Source organism: Papio anubis, chromosome 14, assembly GCF_008728515.1.
Source record: "Papio anubis isolate 15944 chromosome 14, Panubis1.0, whole genome shotgun sequence".
Taxonomy (NCBI): Eukaryota; Metazoa; Chordata; class Mammalia; order Primates; family Cercopithecidae; genus Papio; species Papio anubis.
In genome coordinates, this window is record NC_044989.1 from 100,300,754 (window position 1) to 100,324,155 (window position 23,402).

The window sequence follows — 23,402 nt, forward strand, 5'->3', positions numbered from 1 at the left end:
GTACCCCAAAATGTCTTATTTTCTGTTCATTCTGCCTGGAAGAATTTAATTGCCCAAATTCACCATAGATGTAGTTTACTGTTCAAATTTTCATTTTCATTCTTTTAATATTTGTCCAATTTTTTTTCTTTTTACCAGAGAGCTGCCTGAAACGGCATGTGTTGTGAAGTGAAAGTGCAGACATTCCAGCTGTATTGTCTAAAATCAGAACTTGAAATTCAGCTCCAGGGATGTGGGTGGGGTAGGGCAAGCATTGTTTGCTAAACCCTGTGTTGGGCTGGTCTGTACTGCCCGGCTCTGTGTGACTTTCCATGGGCGTGTCCTTGGGTGAGGACCTGTCCTTTTGTCCTCTCCTTTTGAGAATATCCTTTTTTGGAGGACAAAACATTTATCCTCCTTTCTGACTGGTTGTTTTTTTAACTTCTCCATTTAGAACTTTGGGGATACCCTCCCACCGCCCCCCGTCCCCCTCATCTACACGACCCCTTTTAAAGATGGCACAGTTAGATAATAGAGCTGCCTCCTGAACCAGGTCCAGGACAAGCATGAACTCAAAACAAGGGCCGCCTTCACGGGTGAAATAGTACGCCAGTGAAACCCAGGGTCGGAGTTTCACTCACTCTTAGTTACCCAGAAAAGTTGCTGTAAGAAAACAAAATAAATGAAACACTATGGGTCCTTCCTTCTTTTTAGACTGGCTCAGGGCCATGGTGATAAGAGACCCCTTATTTTAAGAGTTTCTAACTGACTCAATTGCGAGTGTTTTCACTAGTTCAAAGATAAAATCCAATGAAAACAAAAATACTGAATAAAAATAATTTAATTCAAGCATAACTCATAGCCTCACTTCACTATATTTGTCCAAAGACACAAACTCCTGAATGAGTGATTTCGTCACAGCCTCTCTGAGCATGAATTAGCACTTCAGCATCAAGTAAAACGGAAAGGAAGCTTGGAGCTGTGGCAGCAGCAGTTAAACAAGACCTAAATTTTATCTGGTTTGGTAAAGTAACCTTTAAAATTCAAAGGATGGTGGCAAAAAGCATATTCTTTTTTTTTGCAGTGTATTCTCTAGAATAGTTATGAGGGTAACTACAGCTTAGCGGATAGAGTTAGTGACATTGGAAACAGGTGGCTCTAAATGATAACTGCCACTTACTAGCTGTATGTCCTTTGTGTTAACTTAGCTGAGACTCAGTTTCCTCCTCTGTACAGTGGGGAGAATAAACATAATAACTACTCTATAAGATTGCTATGAGAATTAAATTTTTGAAGTATATATATAGAGTACTTAGTAAAATTATGAGCATATAGTATATGTTCAATTATTGACAAAGTGCTTGCCAAGATTATAAGTTCTTTTGCAAATATTGTATGAATGCTTCAATAGTTGAAGTCATTCTCCTTATCCCCTCCCATTTTCTTCAGTGGAAATGTTGGTTTATGTGTCCATTCTAAGTAAACAACATAGTTCATGTTTCAACGTTGCCGAGAACTGTGGACATTATCTGGCCAGGGACTCATTTGGGAACCATGAAAAAGTTCTTTGGAAACAACGTATAATTGAAATTCAAAAAGAAACTCAATTTAAAATCAGACCAGAACATTTTATGAGTCCTCAAAAACAAAAACATAATGACTCAAATTAGCAATCTTGCTTATCATCTAATTTTTACATCATTCATTAAGTTTATAAAAACAAATTTTCAAAACGACAACAGTTTCCACTGTATTTACATGTCCACTTTAAAGCAAAGTTCTTTTTTGGCAAGATGGAGCTTCTCTGTTTTTTTCCTATTGGATCTTTCCCAAGCAAGAAAGAATTTTGTGTAGATCTGAGTCACTTATTAAATTCCCAATTCTGCTCAAGGAGGAAATTGAGGTCAGTGGTTGTGAGCCAAGACAGACCTGTTGTCTAAGGTCTTCCTTAAAATTAGGGAGACCTTGGACCTGTTACTTAATCTCTCTAAACTCATTTCCCTTCATTTCAGATGTACTGAAACTAGTATGTAAAGCATTTTAATAGTGCCTGGCACATGGTAAGCACTCTAAAAATGTTGGCTATCACTACTCCATTCAAGATTGATTTCTTAGAACACAGAGTAAATACCTTGATTTTAGGACCACCTATTTCAATTTAAGATCTGTATTATTAAGGAAATAGTTTTGGTTCAGTCCACAACATGGTTTTTAGTTAATTTGTTGAGTAAAGCCCAACTTGAAGAAGACTAGGCAAAGGAAATTGTGTTTCTAACCTGCCGTACTTACTTGGGTACCCCTGGCTTGGAAGCTCATTAGAGCCTCAGAAAGAAAAAGAATTTATTAAATCAATTATTGTGCACAGATGAAAGGGCACATCACTTGCTAATTACAGCAGTGGCTAGCACTGATGCAGGCATCTCTTTTATTCCCCTTAGCTTATGGCCCCATTAGCAATTAACAGTGACTGATGTCCTGAAAGAAGCGTTCTGTCTGCACTGCTGGGTTTTCTCAGGAGGAATTAGAAATGAGATACTTGACAGAGTTTAGCCAGAAAAATAATTAAAACAAAAACAATTTAAAACTACAAGAAACCACCTGTTTTATTTGTGGATAGACTTGCAAAAACCTTAAACAACATCAATACACTCATTGACTTCATTTATTAAGAAAATTTTACTTTGCCTAATTTTGCAACATTATGAAATGTACCAGAAACTATTTGGTTCCATACTAAAAGTGCTTAAACACTTATCTCTTTAGTTAATATTCACAAGTTAAAAGAATCACTTTTTTGGAGGGAAGGTCTCTTATAGAAATGAAATTCCAAACTGGGGAATTAAAACTCCATTGAATTATTTCTCAACAAACAGGTTTCCCTTTTCCTCACTGTGTGCCCATCAAAGTATACAGAAGCAACGCCATGGTCTCTCTGGGAGTGAATCAAGATTAGAACTGTATACCAGGGTATCTACGTGAAAAGCAAGCCAGCAAACAAAAAAGCAATATTGCTGATATTTGAGGTAATGACCTAAAAACAATCAAGATGAAGTTGTGTTTTGGTTGAAAGATGTGACTCCATATTCAAGCCCCACCTTTGGTCTGCTCTTGATTGATGGATGCTGGGTAGAAATGTGTCCAGGTAGAGCTGGGATCAAGGTGGCGATGTTCTCTATTTCTGTCACATCTTCTCCCTTGCTCCCTCAAATATCCTCTCTTCTGCCAATCCAGCTAGCTTTCAGAAGTCTCAGTCTCAGTTCACATAATTAAAGCAATGTATGTCCTCCTTCATAAGCACATGTATTTTAGCCTAAATAATTATAGCTAATAGTGATCAAACTCTTCTATTAAAAAAAAAAAAATCTAAGCTGAAAATTTTACGTGTATTATCTCATTTAATCCTCACAATCATTCTATGAGGTAGATAAAATTACTACCCTATTTTATCCATTGATAAATTTCAGCCTAAGTATGACAATTAACTTCCCCAAAGTCTCTCAGCTACAAGTGGTCTGATTTCATAGCCTGGGCTTTGAAATAACTATGTTATTGAAAATCTAAATGATCATAGTGTCAGGCATCTTGATAGGTGAGGCCATATTCACGGGGCTTCTCTGCAAATTGAAATCAACATTCCAGGCTGAAGACTTGAATTCTGCCTTAGTAGTCACCTCTTCTACAGGAAAAGTAATTTTATCATGAAACTCGGGTGGTAATTCCAACTCTGCCTCCCATGACCCTTCAACTTTCTCAGAGAAGCACAGTATAGAGACTTTGTGAGAGAAAGAAAAGAATAAAGGACACATAATAAAGTGTCCAGAATCTCATTCTCTACTTTGTCATAGCGGATTCGCTTATAAGCCAATGTTTCTGTTCTAGCAGGTAGGTTAAACACAGGAGAGGTGCCCATGGCATCATGTCAGACTTGAGGAGGACGAATAAGAACATTTACCATATCCCAAACACCATAAATGTGTGGAAAATCTTTAAAGTGGAAGCCTACTATATAGGAAAAACAAAAAAAGAAATGATACTTTACTCAACTTCAGAAATTCACTGAAACCCAAGACCCTTCAGGCTAATAATATAACTAGATTTTAGAAAGTTAAAGACAAACAAAACAAAAACAAAAACTCTTAGAAGAAAATTAGGATTGTGTGTGTTGTGCATGATTTTTTTTTTTTTTTTTTTTTTTTAGGTTGAAAATAAAAGGACAAATTCTTTGGGCCCATTGGCAGAGAATGTTGACTGTTTAGTGGACCAGAAGCCAGGCTCAAAATAGGAAACTGAATGCAATTTAATTTCCTTTCAGCAGGAAGTAGGGAAGAAGCACCAGGCTGTCCTTGACACTCAAGAGAATATCCCCTCTGCTGCACTGCTGGGTGCCTCTTGGAAAAACTCATCATGTGAAATTGATAACCAGAGCATTCCTGGGCTAGCTGCTGTACACTCAACCAATCTCCAAAGTGCACTGCCCTTCCAGAGGGTATGGAGGGAAGATCAAATCACACTGCATTTTCAGACAATAGTGGATGATGAAATACAGAGGCCATTTTGGCCGTAAGCTCTCCATGTCTGACAGAGCCACCAGCACCACAGCATCACTGGGGCCTTCAACCTGCCACGAGTTTTAGGAAGTAGCTTCAGGGCCTCTTTCCAAGCTTGAACAGCCATGCCTATCTGTCTAGATGAACACATGTCCTTGGGGAAAACAACTCCATTATGACCTCTACCAACTAAAGGGTAATGTTCTACTCTACTAAGTCATACCACGCCTCACCTTAATGGCACCAGCATCTCAGGGTAAAACAGGAGAGTTTAGATAGAGTCCACTGATTCTTAGACCTTGCCGGCTGCTCCTGGAAGGGGCCTTCGCAATGGATATCTTGTTGTTGTATGGACAGAGTCCAGTAAGGGATGTGGGGACACTTCAGGTCTCAAGAGTTCGTTTCCTTAATGGCACTGGAAAGGTGAATTCTGATGACTTCTCTCTGCTGCTGTATCTCCATCTATGGTTTAAGGATAATGGCCCACTGCCTTTCTTTCATGGAGCACAGTTTTTTTCTTTTGTTGTTGATTGCTTATTTCTTTAAACAAAGAGAACAAAATCTGGCTGGGTGCAGGGGCTCATGCCTGTAATCCCAGCACTTTGGGAGGCCAAGGTAGGCAGATCACTTGAGGTCAGGAGTTGGAGACAAACCTGGCCAACATGGCGAAACCCTGTCTCTACTAAAAATACCAAAATTAGCCGGATGTGGTGGTACGCACCTGTAGTCCCAGCTACTTGGGAGGCTGAGGCAGGAGAATTGCTGGAACCCGGGAGGCAGGGGTTGCAATGAGCAAAGATCATGTCATTGCACTCCAGTCTGGGTGACAGAAAAAACAACACAAAACAAAAAACAAACAAACAAACAAACAAACAAAAAACCAAAGACAAAACCAAAGATTCCTGAGTTTTATGTGTGCTTCTATCCCTTTAGGCTGATTACTGTTATTTGATAGCGTGTAATTTTTATTAAAATCAAGATATTTAGACAATTTAGAAGCAGCTTTATATTTCAGGTTTGGAAGGAGAAAGACAAATGGGCTTCTTTGATGGCCTTTCTACCACTGCAGCAGGAAAATGAGTTCAAGTCATAAAAAAAGATACATTCAGGAGAAAGCACATGTCTTTAGTAACTAGCATCCACCGGTTATATTAGAGGACAAGCAAGCATCCCTCAGGGAAAAACAAACTCTGAGCTGGCATCAGAGAGCATCTCAAGACCTCATTTTTATCATCTACAAAATAAAAATGCCTGATTATGCCTTTTCAAATGCCCATTACAGATCTAAAACACTATTGTCAGTTTAACATTTATAATCTACCAGGCACAAGGCACTGTGATAACCGATAACAGAAAAAGATGGAAAAAAAAGCCAAAAAATACAAAATAGGTAAAGGGGTGAGATAAAAAACCCAACAGATAAATGGATAAAATTTAAAATGAACAAACTGTCCTCCCTGTCCTTCAGCCCACTGACCACCAGAACAGACCCACGTGTGTATGCATAGACATAATTCACAGATAAGGCATATAGCATATCCAAAGGGATGTGGGGCACCAAGGGAGAAGGTAAAGGCTGGTCTAGGGATGGAGGATGCCCTTGATCATGGCCTTTAAAGACATATAAGATTAAATAAGCTGAGGATGGTAGAGATGCCAAAAACAGTGATGGCAAAAGGGTATTTGGTTAGTTGCATTAGTCATTTCGCCCAATAACAATGCTTGATAAATGTTTGTTAACCTACTGGTGGCCAGAAGAGAAGACAACAAGTGAGTAAAATTGAAGAGCTGGAGTGTGAGATTCAAGGTCAAATTCAGAGATAATGGGGATGGAAAATGAAATTGAAAAATAGTTTTATACCCTCGAGTAAAATGTCACACCCTACAAATGCACCCCTAATAAATACGTGTTGTTGATGTCATTGCTATTAAACTCTGTTTATGGCTGTTTTGTTTCTAATGTTCATTTTTAAAATAAATATTCCAATTATGAAATAGACCTTAACCCCATTGTTCACAGATTAATCCTATAGTGTGTATCACATCTATCATTGCTACTGACTAAATAAAGCAAATTCATAACAAATTTTATCTCTGATAAAACATAATTATTGCATATTGAATGTGAAATCAAAATCAAATCAGTTTCATTTTGGAGGGAGGGCAATCTGACTATGAACTCACCATAGTTCACAGGGACTACATGTCCTTTTCTATAAACACAGGGGGCTGAGTCAGGTGACTTCAAAGGCTCTTCTAGTTCTAATTGGATTATAAGTTGCATATGCATATTGGCAATGTGAATTACTGACCAATCACATTTGTATTTCAATATATGGCTTGGATCCGATGCTTGTGATAGAAAGTTCTTAGGAATTCTTAGTGTCTAATTCCTGGGGTGATTAACTTCTCTCACTCACCGGCAATTCATCTAAAGGTATCCCACACTAAGAACATGGAAGAGCCTGCAAGTCTGCTCCCAGTCCTTGGAAAAAATCTTCCTGCTGCTTATAGATCGATGTCTAACAGCTTCAAAACGGCAAACTCAATAGCTCTATTCTGAATTCCAGAAATCCTTCTTTCACAGTCACAGGAAGACAGACTCTTGAGAAACACCAAAACAATCTTGTGGACAATAACACTATTTTTTTTGGAGCAAAGGACTGTGGGACCTGTTATGGTCCCTGCTGTGTCCACGGTCAGCTGTCCACCTCGACTGAACCTCGACCAAAGAGGCCTTGCCCTCACTCTCCCCTCCAGACTCACCCTCCTCATCCACTGCATGAAACAGAGGTTTGGGCCTTAAAGCCACCCTCCTTACTCCACCCAAGTACTCTTCTTGGCTTGTGTTTCTTTGATAACCAGAGCTGAATGCCTTCCTTCCTCTGTGTAGGCTCTTCATCGGGATTATTTCTTGCGCCTCTTGTTTCTGAAGCGACCCTATCCGAGAGAGTGCGCTGAACATGATGGATGGGGATCCTGGATCGCTGCTGTCATCATCTAGGAAAACATCATGGCAAGAAGAGGAAGGAACAGGACTTAAGATCAAAGGTAAGACTTAATATCCACATGGCAGGAAGTCAGAGTGAAGCAAACCCTTGCCTGAGGTTTCAGCTCTACACTCAACTTTCTTATCAGCACAATTTTTCCTTCTCGAGGACACTGCCCGAAGCAGATGGGAGGACAGAAGCTATAAGTGCAGTGTCATAAATAAATAGAAATGCATGAAAAATGGTGTATCAAGCCAGTCTCCCCAGGCAAGTAAGGTCGTGGCTTTTTACAGAATCAGATCAGTTGGCCATAGACATAAACCATGGGACACAAAGATACTTGGTCTTGTCCAAAGCCAGCGCTACACAGAAGGTTATGTGGTGCAGCCATCTGAAAGTGGTTGCTTTTATCTTGGTTTGCTCTTTCATCAGTGGTTACCAGAAAGCATTACATCTGAATTCCAATCTTTGATACAGAAAAAGTCAGTCCTGGAGAAAGGGGGATAGGAGGGAGCCACAGCAGAGACCAGGGTGTGACCGGATGCCCTCCTTTCAGAGGAGTAAGCAGGTGACAGACTATGACTGGCACTTGATGGGAACTTCCCTTTCCTGATAATTTACTATATGTCTGTCACTGTGCTCATCCTTTTACATATATCATGCCATTGAATCCTCATCGCGGCCCTTCCAGGTGAGTAAAGTTATGAATCTCACAGGTAAAGTGGCTGAGGTTTCACAAGGTTAAGCAATGCTCAATATCACAAGTTGGTGAATATGGGACCAGAGTTTGAGCAGAGCCTGCCCAGCTTCAAATCCACTTCTTACCATCATGCCTCCTTGGTGTATCCACGTGCAAGAGGGAGGGCTACCTCGTGCGAGGGAAGCCAGCAGCTGTGTATACAATGTCCCCTCTTGGATTCTCTTCCAGACCCCTAACCCATCTCTAGGACATTGTCTTGTCCCCACTTCAATGTGCACACATCTTTAAAGGAATATTTCTCACATATCTCATTTCCTCTCATTTCCTCAAAGTCTTAGCCTCATAAATTTATTTTCCCTTTAAAAATTCTCCTAAGGACTTAGGTATTTTCAGACATTTATATTTAAATCTGAAAGCCGTGTTCCTTCTCTCACTCTTCCTCCTAAAAAACAAAACAAAAACTCCACGTCTAGAATGAATATGCCCAAAGATTTACATCGAAAAAATGTATTTGGAATGTGGGACACCTGAAAATCTTAAAATATTCTGTTCAGTAATGTTTCTCTAAAATGTGACCCAATTATACTAAGAAGGTAACTTGGAAATTGGGCAAGGGAGACCAACTTCTTTCAATAAAGAAAACATTAATTAATATATCTGTCCATTGTTTTCCATGACTCTCCTTTAATGTGTGCTCTGTGACGAGGCCTGGGACCAGTCCCTCTGGATCCTTGGTGCTTGAAGCACTAGCTAAGGAAGCAATGGCCTGGAGGCTTCTGCCCCCAAACCCTGTTCTCTCACTCTAAGCTTTCCTGTTGAACGCCCCATCAGTGGACAGATCTTAGTCGTGGTTTCGGTTTCCCGACCACCCTCTGGGTTATTTTACAGTGGACTCCAAGCTCTAGGAAGAGGCATGGGTGTGTGACTTGCAAAGTTTCGCTCAGCTTAGAGCTGCCCAAAATTGAAGGAAGAAGTTGGCTGGAAAGCAGAAGGCAGAAAAAGGAAGAGTGAGGACTGTGTTTCGTCCTTTTTGCGTAACTCTCCTCCATATGGGCACCCAGGCAGTGCAGTTCCAGGCAGAGCAGTGGATACTTTGTCAACAACATCTGAGTATCTGTTCTTTTACCTCCCACCTGACCGACAGCCTGAACTTCTGGACATGGGCACCCTGGCGTGAAAGGAGAAATAAGGAAGGTGCTTCTGCTCAGTGCAGGGCGAGCCCCAGCACATAGAGGATGAACTACCTGATGCAGGATACACTGTTCAGACACCCAAACCTGGGGTGCAACCCTCCCCACCTCCATATTTTTTAAACTTGTGGTAAAATATACATAACACAAAATTGATCATTTTAACCATTTTTTTTGTCTAACTGTAAATAAGTGTACAGTTCATTGCATGAAGTGCATTCACATTGTCATGTTATCATCACCACCGTTCATCTCCAGAGCTTTTTCATCTGCCTCAATGCACATGGATTCTAAGCAGCCTCGTCATTTAAGGGGTTTCCAGGCAAGACCTCTCTACTTATAACACTAAGTGAGCCCTAAAGGCAAAAGAGCCCCGAAAGAGCATGTGAAGTCCTCCAAACCAGCATGGAGCTCCAAGACATCCAGAACAAGAAAAGTCCTGACCCTGGAGGGCAAGGGGAGAGCTAGGAAGGGAAGCATTCTCCAAGTTTCAGGCGGGTTAGCCAGGGACTGCTTGCCTGCAGAACAAGAGTCTCCACTGTCTCCCCTAGATCCCCTCCAGCCATTCTCCTGGTGGAGAGAGACTTCGGGTTTGGCGAGAAGGATTCCAGTGATCAATTGTGCTTGGCTACACATTGAGGACCGTCTCAGCCTTATCCTCATCATTATTATAATCCTTTTTAAATGTATCATGGTTTATTATTTTTCATAAATCACAACCACAGAAATTACAAATTATTCACAGTAGAGTTAATTCCAAGCAAGCCAGAAATGAGTCTGCATATACAGGCATAAGTTTCCATGACAAACAGGAACAAGTATATAAAATCCTACAGACATACGACTCATAACGTATTGCAGAGCACTGATTTCCCATCTTTAAAACTTATTAAAGAAAACTGCTAACATAAGTGCTATTTCATTACTTTTCCCTCAGATTTCTAGTTTAACCACTCTCTTTATTCACCTAGTTGAAATTTAGAACCAGCCGAGTATACGTAAAAGAAAAGAAATCACTGGGACTAACAGTTCATTCCAAGTCTGAATTAATTCATGTAGAAGCGACATTGTGAAGCGTTGTCTTTCTTTCCAAGAACATCTGTATTTATCCAAGTCAAGGCTTCCTTAAGTCCCTAAGTAGTAATAGTAATAACGACTAATATTTCTTGCACATCTACTTAGTTCCAGGCTCTGTTCTAGTGGCTTTATGTACCTGTTCATATGTGTACCCTGCATGTATGAGACTGGCTTTGCATCAGGACAATACAATTGCATATGGAGGGAACCAATATTATCCTCTTCATAGACCAGAAATGACAGTGTGGAGAAGTAGAATTTTATTTTTCCTTCATATAGACTCTGTCTATTTTTTTCCTGGCATTTTATGGCTTTGACTGAAAGTGTGACTGAGATATCCTTTAGTGAGGACATCTATTAAAAGGCTAGGATCCTGTGACCTGTTTATTAGTCTAGTGAATCATGTATGTATGTTTCCAAACGTTAAACGACTCTCAAATTCTGGAATAAACCCACTTTGCAAGGTGTATTGTACTTTTAATGTTTTGCTGTATTTTGTTTCTAATGCTTATTTAAGATTTGTTCATTAGTGCTCAAATGAGGCTGCTCCGTGGTCATCTCCTGCTACCTTAGTCATGCGGTATTGATGCTCGTCTCTTAAGAAATAACTGTCGTCCAGGCATGGGGGCTCACACCTGTAATCCTAGCATGTTAGGGGGCGAGGCAGGAGGATCCCTTGTGCCCAGGAGTTAGAGATCAGCCTGGGCAACATAGAGAGACCCTGTCCCTTTTTAAAATTTTTTTCTAAAAAACTTTAAATTAAAAAAAAAATAACGGTGACACTTTCTTGTTTTCTCACTCAAATAACAAAACTGGTTCCAGGTTATTTGTACCAGGAAGATTATTTTTAAAAATTAAACTATTGACCAGGCTCGGTAGCTCATGCCTGTAATCCTAGTACTTTGGGAGGCCCAGGCTGGGAGATCACCTGAGGTCAGGAGTTCAAGACTAGCCTGGCCAACATGGAGAAACTCCGTCTCTACTGAAAATACAAAAATTGGCCGGGTGTGGTGGCATATGCCTGTAATCCCAGCTACTCAGGAGGCTGAGGCAGGAGAATCACTTGAACTCAAGAGGCAGAGGTTGCAGTGAGCAGAGATCGTTCCACTGCACTCCAGCCGGGGTGACAGAGAGAGACTGGCCTCAAAAAAATAAATCATTGGCATCATTTAGGAGAGAAAATGGATGAAGAACCCTTGTTATATAGGGTTCTTCAAATTCATCTCAAGAAAATCAACAACCAAATAGAAACAAAACAAAACAAAACAAAAAATGAGCAAAGGCAGAAACAGAAAACTTCACCCCAAGAAATATCATTGTTTCCAAAATGTGAAAGATGTTCAACTTCACTAAAAATCAAAGAGATTCATATGAATTAAATCTGGCATATAAATTTTATGCTATCATATCACAGATTACTCAAAAGTTTGACAACAGCCCAGTGGTATTAGGAAAAGATCATTCTTACAGACTGTTGTTGTGAGGGCAAATTAGTGACATAATCTTTTGTGATGGTGTTTTGACAATATCTGTAAAAATTTAAATCTATATGAATTTGACCTCAAAATTTTACTTCCAGGAAAATATACTAAGGGAATAATTGCTTATTTGTGAAAATACCAATCACAAGTGGTCAGGAGTCCTTATTATTTATCGTTGTTTATCTTTATTAAAAGTTGATAATACCTTAAGTATTAATTAGGAACTAGCTTAATAAGCTTTGGCACATGCATGTAATTCTTATTAACTCATTAAAAATGAGTATTAGATCCACATCTACTGGCATGGAAACCTATGTACAACATTTGTTCAGTGAACTAGGCAATTTATAAAAATTGCAAAACAATGACTATACTTTGATTTTTGTGTATAATATGATGCAATGTTTTTGTGATTTTTTTGTGGGGGGAGGTGTCAATATGAGTAGTGTGGGATCAGGCAGGTATAGGAAGAATTCTAGAAGGATGCTCACCAAAACATTCTATGGTGATTATACCTTGGCATTGAGGTTGCAAGTGCTTCTAACTTTCTTTTTCATGCTTTTCTCTACTGAATGATTTTAATTTTGTATCAAGTATGTTTTTAAATCAGAAAAAAGTTTCATTTTGAAGTAATTACATATACTCCTTAAAGATTAAATACTAAAATCCTATGTTTAGTTTATTTGAATTTCCAACATGATTTTAACACTTAAAAGTTAGGAAAATAAAAATAGATAAATGGCATGTTACACATATTATGTCACCTTTTGCTAATAGCAAATCGTTTTATACACACATAAAAATAGTAACTTTGCTTTTATTAGAATAATAAAGTTTCAATAATTCTAAGAATTCCACTTAATTAAATATTAAATGGAAAACATTTAATCAGTAGGTCTGGTGAAATCATTTTAGTGAAATTAAGCCAGGTTTGGAGAATTCTGCTCATACTTAAATGGTGGGTAAATACTAGAACTTCAGCAAAACATCCCTTTCACATTTCTTCAAGATGTGATCAAATTATGACCCTTGGGCTCTATCTGGCCTACTTCCTCTTTGTATATGGCCTGTCAGCTACAAATGGTTAGTACATTTTTAAGGGGCTGAAAAAATTAAAAGAAGATAATATTTCATGAAAAGTGAAAATTGTATGAAATTCAAATTTCAGTGTTCATAAACAAAGTTATGAGTTTCATCTATAAAAGAAGTTGTTTTCTTCTTTTTCTTATCATGTAAGTAACCTACATAATGTTCTTAATGTTGCCTCTTGTTCCACACCCACAGATATTTACCATCTGACCCTTTACAGAAAAGCAGCAGAGAAGCCAGGCATGCAGCTTACCTGAGAACTCAGCAGCCCTTGTGTCTCTTCCCGCAGACTGAGGATTCCCGTAGGGGAAGGAGAGGTAGCGAACATTCTTGGTGCCAGCCTGTGGGTAGCAAGTAGAAAGAAAAAGCAGAATAAGCTGCCTCAATTCAGAGCTTCACATGGCAAATAAAGGGAAGGGCCAGACACTTTGGCTTACGCCTCTAATCCCAGCACTTTGGGAGGCAAAGGTGAGCGGATCACCTGAGGTCAAGAATTCAAGACCAGCCTGGCCAACATGGTGAAACCTTGTCTCTACTAAAAATACAAAAATTAGCAGGGCATGGTCACGGGCACCTGTAATCCCAGCTACTCGGGAGGCTGAGGCAGGAGAATCGTATGAACCCGGGAGGCAGAGGTTGTAGTGAGCTGAGATCACACCACCCACTGCACTCCAGTCTGGATGACAGAACGAGACTCCATCTCAAAAGTAATAAAATAAAATAAAGGGAGGAACACAGACCTGTTCTGTGGCATCTTGTTTGGATTACTGGCTTTTAGTTTTTTTGTTTTGAGAAAGCAGACCACACCAGTCTCCAATATGTATTTCCTTTCCCTCTCATGACAAAAGAGACCATTAGCAACCTTTCAAAGTTACTCCCATATCCCCACTGAGGATAGGTTTGAGATTAGGGCCTGCTTCTCACCCAGCCTCCATCCAAACTGCAGGTAAGACTGGTTTGTTATGGCCTCAATGGGAAGAGTGCAGGAACACAGTGGCTGATGTGAAGGTGAGCCCAGGAGTCAGACCAGGTACTGACCATGAGGACTGAAGGGCATGGTCAGTACCTGGTCACCATAAGGTCTGGGTCTGGACTCACAGCACATCAAGTGCATTGCAGTCCTTGACCCACCCTGGAGGGCAGCACCCTATGGGCAGATGCCTTCAGTCCCTAAGATTCTGAACCCAGAGAAAAAGGTTGCTCTGGTGTCTTGCACTCTTGCCTTAGGATCCCTCAGGTAACAAGGTGGGGTTTTGTTTGTGTAAATATTGATGGTCACGCATGTGAGATCCTGTACAGGAACAGGCTCAGCAGGTGACAAACACTTGCAGACTGAAGGAATGTCCCAGTCCCCAGCCCCAGTGTACCGGCTTTCCCCAGGGCAGGCTGTGGCCTTTCCTCATGCTCTGCCTTAAGGTGTTCTGGCGGCGGATCAGAATCTCTTTAGCCTGCTTCTCACTTGTTTGGGGTTTGAGGTTATATTTGTTGTAGGACAGGGTCTGCAGAGAAAATGGAATGTCAAATACGTAAGGACTCCTTCATACAACTTTCAGCCAAGGAAGCCATGGAAACATCAGGAACCTAAGACCAAGAGAACAGGTGAGCACCTTGGAGGTCAGCTAAGCATTTGCCTTGATTACGAATGAGCAAGTTTCAGTCCTAGGAAGAAAAGTGTGTGACACCAGGTCATGCTGCTCTCAGGGCAGAGCTGTGGCTGGAGCCTCTGCCTTCTGCTCTAATCCTTACAGTGGTCCTTCCCTTAGTTACCCACAGACTCGGCCTGCCCCATAGATACACTTTCCTTTCCAGGTCATGTTTTTGATGCCAGGCCAGTAAATTTAATAAGAAAGGAAAATATCAAAACTAAACTACTTTGGGACTTTCCATAGGGCTGTTGTCTTTTAATTTTACCAATTAAGGATACCTACACATGCGTGCGTGCGCGCGCACACACACACACACAATTTCTATCAACCATTATCATCAATTCAGAAAGAAAGTCTCTTAACCAAAGTCACAAGAAGAACATAATTTGAGATTTAAAAAAAAAAAAATAGCCCTTCAAATTGAATCAATTTAGCTTTATGAGAACGTCTTCCTTGTCCTTTACCCCAGACCAATGGAAACTTGTCATGGACCCTAGGCCAACATTAGTCAGTCCTCAGACAAATGTTTGCAAAATGCTTAACTGAAATTTCCTCTCCTTTTTGGTGCTCACTAAAGGCCCACCAGCAAATGCTCAATTTGCCAGGAGTCAGTAGGTGACACAATGTGCACTAATAAACCACAAAGTCCTGGTAGATGACAGGATCGGGACCGCAGGGGCTCTCCCTCCCAAGTGACGGATGCTGTGATAGGGATAGTCAGTTCCACTTCAATAGAGAAAATGCTCCATGTGCCCTCAGGTGCTGTAGAAGGCACAGGATTAAATAAGTGAGTACATTAGAACTACAGTCTTCAAAAGGCTTAAAAGTTTCCTGGAAAAGTCAAATCAATAGGGATAAGATGCTATGTGTGCAGGTAAGTGATAAGACTCTGGGATCATCAGGGGTCGTAGAGTACAGGCAAAAGGCACTTCATCCAGTCTTGGACGCAAAAGGTTCAGTGTACTGAGATAAGTCTTAAAAGATGAGTGAGTGTTATCCTGGGAATAAATTCCAGGAAGAGAAAACACATGAGCTAAGACATCAGCTGGTAACCACCTTGGAGGTGAGAGGACAGTCAGAGGATGTGCTGGAAAAGAGCCAGGAATGAGTCTGCTACCACGAAAGAATGGGGTGCTTCATTCAAAATGTGTGAGAGGTGAGACTGGAGGGGCATGGAGGGGCTGGGGTCAGGCCACAGGTAGCCTGCCAAGGAGTAGAGGCTGCATTTTTCAGGCCATGCGCTTTTTAGGTGGGTGCACACACTCCAAAAAGTGCCACAAGATGCCCCACAGGGTGAGAAAGAAAATACTGATACTTCCATTTATATTGATTTTTATCCAAACAAATACAAAGCATATTAAGCTCTATTAGTACTTAATATATGAATGTATAACGGGCCCTCACTCAGTCCATACATGAGACAGTCAAGTCAGCAAGGGATCCACAATGGCATCCTCATAGGTTTCACCAGCTTGCAGTTCATTGTGTTTCAGTGTGTGTGCATCCAGTTAAGTAGATGTGTGGTTTCCATTGGCTATTAACTAAAGTAACCCTCACAAAATAGACAATTGTATTAAAAAAGTGTTGTAAAGAAGGTGTAAACTGGACTGCTAAGGTGGCTCACACCTCTAATCCTAGCACTTCAGGAGGCCAAGACTTGTGGATCACTGAGCCCAGTAGTTTGAGACCGACCTGGGCAATGTGACTAAACCCTATCTCTACAAAAAATACAAAAAAAAAAAATAGCTGGATGTGGTGGTGCGAACCTGCGGTCCTAGCTACTCACGAAGCTGAGGTGGGAGAAACGCTTGAGTGTAGGAGGTCAAAGCCACAGTGAGCCGTGATCATGCCACCGCACTCTAGCCTGGGTGACAGAGTGAGAGTGACACCTGTCTCCAAGGGAAAAGAAAAGAAGGCATAAACTAAAGGCCAAGGGAACAATGAGGGAAGGGTAAATCCAACTTTCTCCTTCTCCCAGTGGGAGCTCTTTGTCATCCACTTCTGACACATTAACAGATCTGACAAGAATTTTCCCCAAAAAGTTGAAATTTGAAAATAGTTTGAAATATGAATTCTTGTCTATCATTAGTAATGATACACCTCAACCTATGTGCATTTTATACATTGAAATATTAAATATTAAAAATGGTAACATGACACGGTCGTGAAAAATAAAACAAGAATTAGGAATATAGAGACAAACTTTTACAATTGTTTAGCAATTTTAAAATCATGCAAAACTGAATGCAGTGTGTGTGTGTGTGTGTGTGTGTGTATACATACAATGTATTGCTAGTAGGATTTCCTACACCTAGACTTGGGAGGAGGTTGTACTTTTTAAGGAACACTTGGGCGGTTGGCTTCCTATTTCATCTCCCATAACCTCCCATGACCCACGTGCTATTTTGCCTGTCTGCAGGGAGCATAGAAGCCTCTATGCATATAATGTGCATGCAAGTTTCTTCCCTCCTCTCCCTCCATTTCTGTGTTACAGTGGAGCTTGTACTTCCCACTGGACCTTGAGTCCTAAAGGAGAAGGAACTTTGTCTTATTCAGTGCAGTGTTCCTGATGCCCGGCACATTCTAGATGTGCATTAACTATTTGCTGAAGGAAACTGAAATTGCTCTCTTCCTTTGAAAGCATGTAGAAATTCTGAGAGTAATCTGATTATCCAGGCTACTCAGGAACCACCCATCAATCTGTGACCTATCCTGGGGGTCTGGGCTGAAGCCAGTTTCTTCTCTTGTAAGTTTAGTCATAGTATTTCTCAACCTCCATCCGCGCTGTGTTTCAGAGAGCTTCCTCTGTGGTTGTCCTACCAGGAACCTCCAGAGGTGAGTCCTTTAAGTTTTCCACCCATGAAGATTCTGTCCTGGGTTTACTGAGTCGAAGGACTTCAAACAGAATTGGCTGGAGTCCTCCTAGGAGCAACAGACCCAGCAGGGCCAGCTCAGTTTTGGATCAACTCTGCATTAGGGTCACCCAGAGTCAAACTCTGCATTCATCCTGGTCCTGTTCTGAGGTAAATCCCGATGCCCACGATGGCCTCTTTCAAGATGTGAACAGTGAGAAATGCCCTGACTACCAGGCCTGCATCTATCATCCAGGCTACAGAGTGCAGGATGGCTAAGGGACACCCTTTGTGACATTCCTCAAAAATGTAGATTGTCTGCTAGAAACAGAGTAAATGTATAATTGTCCTGAGTTGCATTTTCAGGTAGACTTTTCCTTCAAGAGATCAAGAGGACCACGGTGGAAGAGAGAATTCTCATGAGCTTTGTAAAGCTGAGTAAGGAGAGGAAGACGGGAAGAGGTAGGACTGGTGAGTTTGACTTATGGAGTAAGCAAAGTAGAGTCAAAGAGCCACCTCATAGGCTTGTAACTGCCCTCTGTTTATCAATTGCGTTCTCCCTATTTGGCTCCCAAGGTCGTCAGCAATAAACTTCTTAAATGGAAAGAGGCCTTTGTGCTTTAATTTGAGGGCAATGAGGAAGGGAGGTGCTGTATATCTTAGAAAGTAGAACTCTGGAAAGCAGAATGCATAGGATACTTATTAAAAGAGACGAAAGGAGACTATCTTGGAAACTCCATCCAAGGAAGAAAAGAAAGGATGAGCAGTTGACCTTATTTTAGACTGGATTAGAGTCCTAGGATCTTCATCTGCATTTCCAGACCTTTCCCTAAACTTGATCTTCATCTACATAGGGAAAAGGCTGAGTAACAGGTACCCTCTGGACTCCGGCTCTCACTAAGCTAGCCACATTCTTCAAACCAGGAAGTTGTTATCTATTATTTATCTAAGGCAGGATGTGATAGTCTTACTGAAACAGTTTCACTTGGAATGATTTGAAAGCCTTGGAATTTACTCTAAGCACAGTGCCATTAGTGCTGACCTGTATTCCTCCAGCTGGTGCAGAGCCTTTCGCTGACACATTCCTCTTAATCACTGACCTTTGAGTTGAAACAGGAGACCAGAAAACATTCACTTTCATTGGATTATGTAAGTCCAGAGTCATGAAAAGAGCACTGGGTGGGTGGGTAGAAGTCCTGCGTTCTTAACCTGGACTTGTTTTGTAACCTTGAAAAAGTCAGATAACCAACTCCACTGACCTCAGCATCTTCCCTTTGAAAATGAGGAGCTTTGTCTAGGTGATTTTGTTTTAGTTTCATTAAGACTATGATCAAGGACACAGTCACAAAACTAAAGGTCCTCAAAATGAATTCATTTCTAATCACACCCAAGTATTAGGATTAGGATGGATGATCAAATCCTCAAACTATAAAAACTTCTCATTATATGACTTCGTTAGATGACTAATTAGATGGAATATTTAACTAAGTCAAAGTTTCAGAAAGATTCATTCACTGCCCTCAGAAATCCTCTTAGTATGCACTTTGGACCAGTTCCCAAGGACTAGTAGAGATTTCATACCTAGTTCCAAAATAGAGAAATAAGATGTCTCCTTTTATTCAGGCATTTATTCATTATAAATTATAGTTTCAATATTGGAACCTAAACTATCTCAACTTTCTTATTGTAGTCAATACAATTGGGACAAGTGCACTGTGATCAGCGTCCTGGTGCCATCTTTGTTCTGTGGTGTGGTGGATGAGCTTCTTTGCAGAGAGACCTGCTAGTTCTGGAAAGCACCAGGCTGCAGGGCTAGGGCAGCCTGCCCCCTAGAGACAGTAACTAGATTTGCACTTCTTTTTATGCCACAGGTGCCAATTTTGCAGCAGAAACATGACAATTAACTTTCTATTCTCCAAACTAAGCAGAGAGAAAATATTCAGCAAGAGTTCACCTTACAGAGGGTGACGTGAACATCAGAGGACTCCTGAAGGACTGTTTTCAAGGACAGACAAGGGGAACAACACAGGTGGCTCATACACACCCTTTGCCGAACTTGGTACATGTTGGATGTCAGAATGTCCCTTATGGACTCCACATCTTCAGGGGAAAGTCTTTTGATTCCTTGTATCCTCTGGGCCCTGGAATCGTTATTGGAGAAGAGACAAACGTTATTCTTTCATTTGGCAAGAGGTGCCACAAAAATATCAGTGGGCCTTGCTCTGTACTGAGGGGAATCCTAAGCTCCAGAATCCTACATATAATTTTTCCTATTGTTCTAGTAAGTTGATTTGAAATGTCAGAACACGTGTCTTGATTTCAGGTTTTGAAAATACTGGTCCTTTGCCTATAGCTTATATGTGGTAATTTTTTTTTTTTTTTTTTTTTTTTGAGACGGAGTCTCGCTCTGTCGCCCAGGCGGGAGTGCAGTGGCCAGATCTCAGCTCACTGCAAGCTCCGCCTCCCGGGTTTACGCCATTCTCCTGCCTCAGCCTCCCGAGTAGCTGGGACTACAGGCACCCGCCACCTCGCCCGGCTAGTTTTTTTTTTTGTATTTTTAGTAGAGACGGGGTTTCACCGTGCTAGCCAGGATGGTCTCGATCTCCTGACCTCGTGATCCGCCCGTCTCGGCCTCCCAAAGTGCTGGGATTACAGGCTTGAGCCACCGCGCCCGGCCTATATGTGGTAATTATTCCAACCCATTTTTTGAAAAAGGTCTAAAGTGGTAACAAGTTTTTTTTTTTCCCCCACAAATCTGTTATGAACTGGAATGTTTGTACGATACAATAAAAGTCAATTGTTAGAAAATGATACCGTACCATGCAATCCAAATATTTTACCATTAAATGCAACAGAAAAAAATGATTCCGTCCAAGACAAACTCTTTGCTAGTTTTGTACTTACCTATCTCACTGAGGACGGGTGGCAAACAATTCACAGATTTCATACCTTCTACACACCACCACATTTTGATTAGCATTTATCTAACAAAATGTTAGTTTCATGAGTACATTTGTATTGGAATTGTACCTGTAGGATTTTATCTTTGATTAAGAAATAATTGAAGAAACCAGAATCACATTTTACAAGGGCAATTAGACTATTTATACCATGAGAGCCAGCCCAGCTCTGAGATATTGTACACCGTGACCCCTTCCCACCTCTGGAAGGGATTAAAAACTGGGTTATGCCTGTGCCCAGGTTAGCAGTCAATGCACAATTGTCCTCTGGGGATTATAAAGTCCTGACAATCCTGGGGGAAGAATTCTCATGTGACAAGTGTATTTGATTACAATCTAGTGGCAGTAATTTTTAAAAACTTTATATTACATGAAGAATATATATTCCATGTGGAACATAAGAACCAAAAAGAGAGAACTAAAAATAATTAACTCCCTTTTTAATACTATCACCTTCCTTAACATCTTGATACAAACCCTAATGGGTTTGTTTGTTTGTTTCTAGCCTCAGCTCTTTTGAATTTTGAATGCATAAGGGCACTGGAGGCTTTGATATCTGCTTGCATACGCTCTTAAGATAATTGGCCACAGACATGAGTAATGATTAGTTTTAATACAGGCCACCTTTTAAGTATTTTTCAAAACATTACTAGCAATACAGCCATCAATAGTGAAGACATTTTAAAAGTAATGTACATTTGATAAAAGATTTTAAAGGACTTGGGTACTGAATATCACAGCAAGCCTGGATTTTGTTTAGCAATGCTATCTGTAGACTGACTAATGTCCTCTCTACAAACTGATTGAAATCAGTTTCCATATCATAAAGCTGCAAATGTCACCTCTATTGATACACAGTTACCACCCTTGGTGATCTTAACATTATTATCAGGGCATTTCAACCTAACTGTTTAAATGTCCTTCAAATAACATTTATTCTGATTTAGATATGCCCACACACTTCCACAATCTGAACACATTCCTTTAATGTGGTGAATGTGATGTACTGCTAAGCAGAAACAACAGCGAGTCAAATAGTTCCATTTATGTGTTCATTATGAAACAACCTAATAGGAGAAACCACTGATAAAGGAAATGGTAAAATTACACTTGATATAGCAGTAGATGTAACTTGGCACTCTTCCCAGTTTATAATTGACCACTTTGGGAAGGACGAACTTAGGTAAAGTCCATTCAAGCTCTGGTTGGAATGAGCACTCCAGGTATCCCAAAGGCATCTCCCATCATGGAGTCACATTGAGAAGCTGCAGCTATAGAATTATAGCAACTATCATTCTACAGCTATAGAATTGACTCACTTGGGCAAGGTGATACCTGGAGGTTTCTTCATGCCGCTTCATTAGCAAAATCGTCCCTGAAATACTCCCAGCACAAGCACAGGAGATACAGCTTTAGAAAAACTGAATGAGTGATCATTTCCATATCAAGTCAACTTATAAACCAAAAGACTCTTGTCACTGGACCATTGATTCATTATCCGTAAAGGAGATCTTCATCACCTTAAATAAAAGTTCTGCAATAATTTCAATCAAACTGGAAAAATCTGAACCTAAGTATATTGAATACAATGTTCATATTTCTCATAACGCTTCTTACTTATCTTTTATATTGATACATAATAGTCGTACATAGTTTTAGGGTATATGTGATAATTTGATACATTCATATAATCAAATTAGGGTAATTGAGATATCCATTACCTTGCATTTTTATATTTTCTTTATATTAGAACCATTCAAATCATTCTCTTCTAGCTATTTTGAAATGTACAATCAGTTAGTGTTAACTATAGTTACCCTGCAGTCCTGTCAACCACCAGAGCTTATTTCTTCTATCTAAGTGTATATTTGTTCTCATTAATCAACCTCTCTTCAATGGTCCCTCATTCTTTGTCTCTTTTGATCAGTTGCTATAATAATGTAAAAAGAGGCTTCAATTCTACTATAATATCTAGTAGAATACACATATCATAGTATGAAGTTCCAAAAGATCAAATATGATTTGCTGATTTATTTAGAAGAACATATCTTTTTTTTTAAGCAGCTAAGATGTGAAGTGTTTAGGAAAAGTGGGCTCAGAGGAAGACTTGCCTGCGATGCACACAGTGGCGCCCACCAGCAGCGCTGTGTGTGCAGCTGCTTTGCATGTTTTTACAGAGGTCACCAAGATGAACAACATTTGGAATGAGTGACGAGTGGCTGAGATGATGCCGCTCCTCAGAATACAGTGTTCCATTGTGGAAGTGAAAAATGGCATCAGAATCTGCATCCTAGTCTTCTGGGTGAGAATGTGGAAATGTGAATTTGTACCTGTCAATGTGCGATCCATTAGAAAATTCTTAGACTACAATGAAGTTACTTTAGGTTTCTTTAAAAAATAAAGGACACATTAAAATTATTTGGGAGTTTTAAAATACATTTCGAAGTTGTATGGTTGTCATTTGTTATGCCTATAAATATACAAATATTTTAATATCACTTTAATCCAAAAGTGTTTAAAGCTTCAACGCTTTTAATCAGCTTGAGCCTCTATCTCTGATAATTTCTAACAGCTTACCACTCATTGGTGAGATGAGCCGCTTCATATTTGAAATAGTAATCCAAGTGCATATTCTACCTATTCATAGGATTGTTTTGAGTTTCACATAAGGTAATGTATGTAAAAGCAATAGGATTCCAAAAAACCAACATTATCCAAACTGTGCAAATAGACAACCATGGTGGCAGTGTTCTCCTGAAGGTCACAGAATTTGAAAATCTAAACCTTTTGTAGAACAATTGCTTGAACTTCTAAAGAAAAAAATACCTGTGCATTTTGTTGTTATCATCTCATACAGAATAATAAAAAGCGAGCTGAGTACACACTTCTTT

General features: G+C 40.2%; 1 protein-coding gene and 2 long non-coding RNA genes across 3 annotated transcripts in view; 2 read left to right on the forward strand and 1 right to left on the reverse strand.

Moving 5' to 3' along the window:
- Positions 1 to 13,580, forward strand: part of LOC116270367 — a 62,334-nt gene extending 48,754 nt beyond the window's left edge. The window contains exons 3-4 of the long non-coding RNA XR_004178415.1: positions 7,420 to 7,577; positions 13,249 to 13,580. This is a non-coding gene — a long non-coding RNA (uncharacterized LOC116270367). The remainder of the gene's footprint in view (positions 1 to 7,419; positions 7,578 to 13,248) is intronic.
- Positions 5,322 to 23,402, reverse strand: part of SLC9A4 (solute carrier family 9 member A4) — a 64,526-nt gene continuing 46,445 nt past the window's right edge. The window contains exons 9-12 of the mRNA XM_003909063.5: positions 19,596 to 19,692; positions 14,421 to 14,552; positions 13,307 to 13,394; positions 5,322 to 7,526 (exon numbers count right to left, since the gene is read on the reverse strand). Of these exons, the coding sequence (XP_003909112.2) occupies positions 7,168 to 7,526; positions 13,307 to 13,394; positions 14,421 to 14,552; positions 19,596 to 19,692 (676 nt within the window). The 3' untranslated portion in view covers positions 5,322 to 7,167. The remainder of the gene's footprint in view (positions 7,527 to 13,306; positions 13,395 to 14,420; positions 14,553 to 19,595; positions 19,693 to 23,402) is intronic.
- LOC103877170 lies at positions 16,541 to 19,602 on the forward strand. The gene is made up of 3 exons (XR_636754.4): positions 16,541 to 17,722; positions 17,918 to 18,022; positions 19,423 to 19,602. It is a non-coding gene; the product is annotated as an uncharacterized LOC103877170 (long non-coding RNA).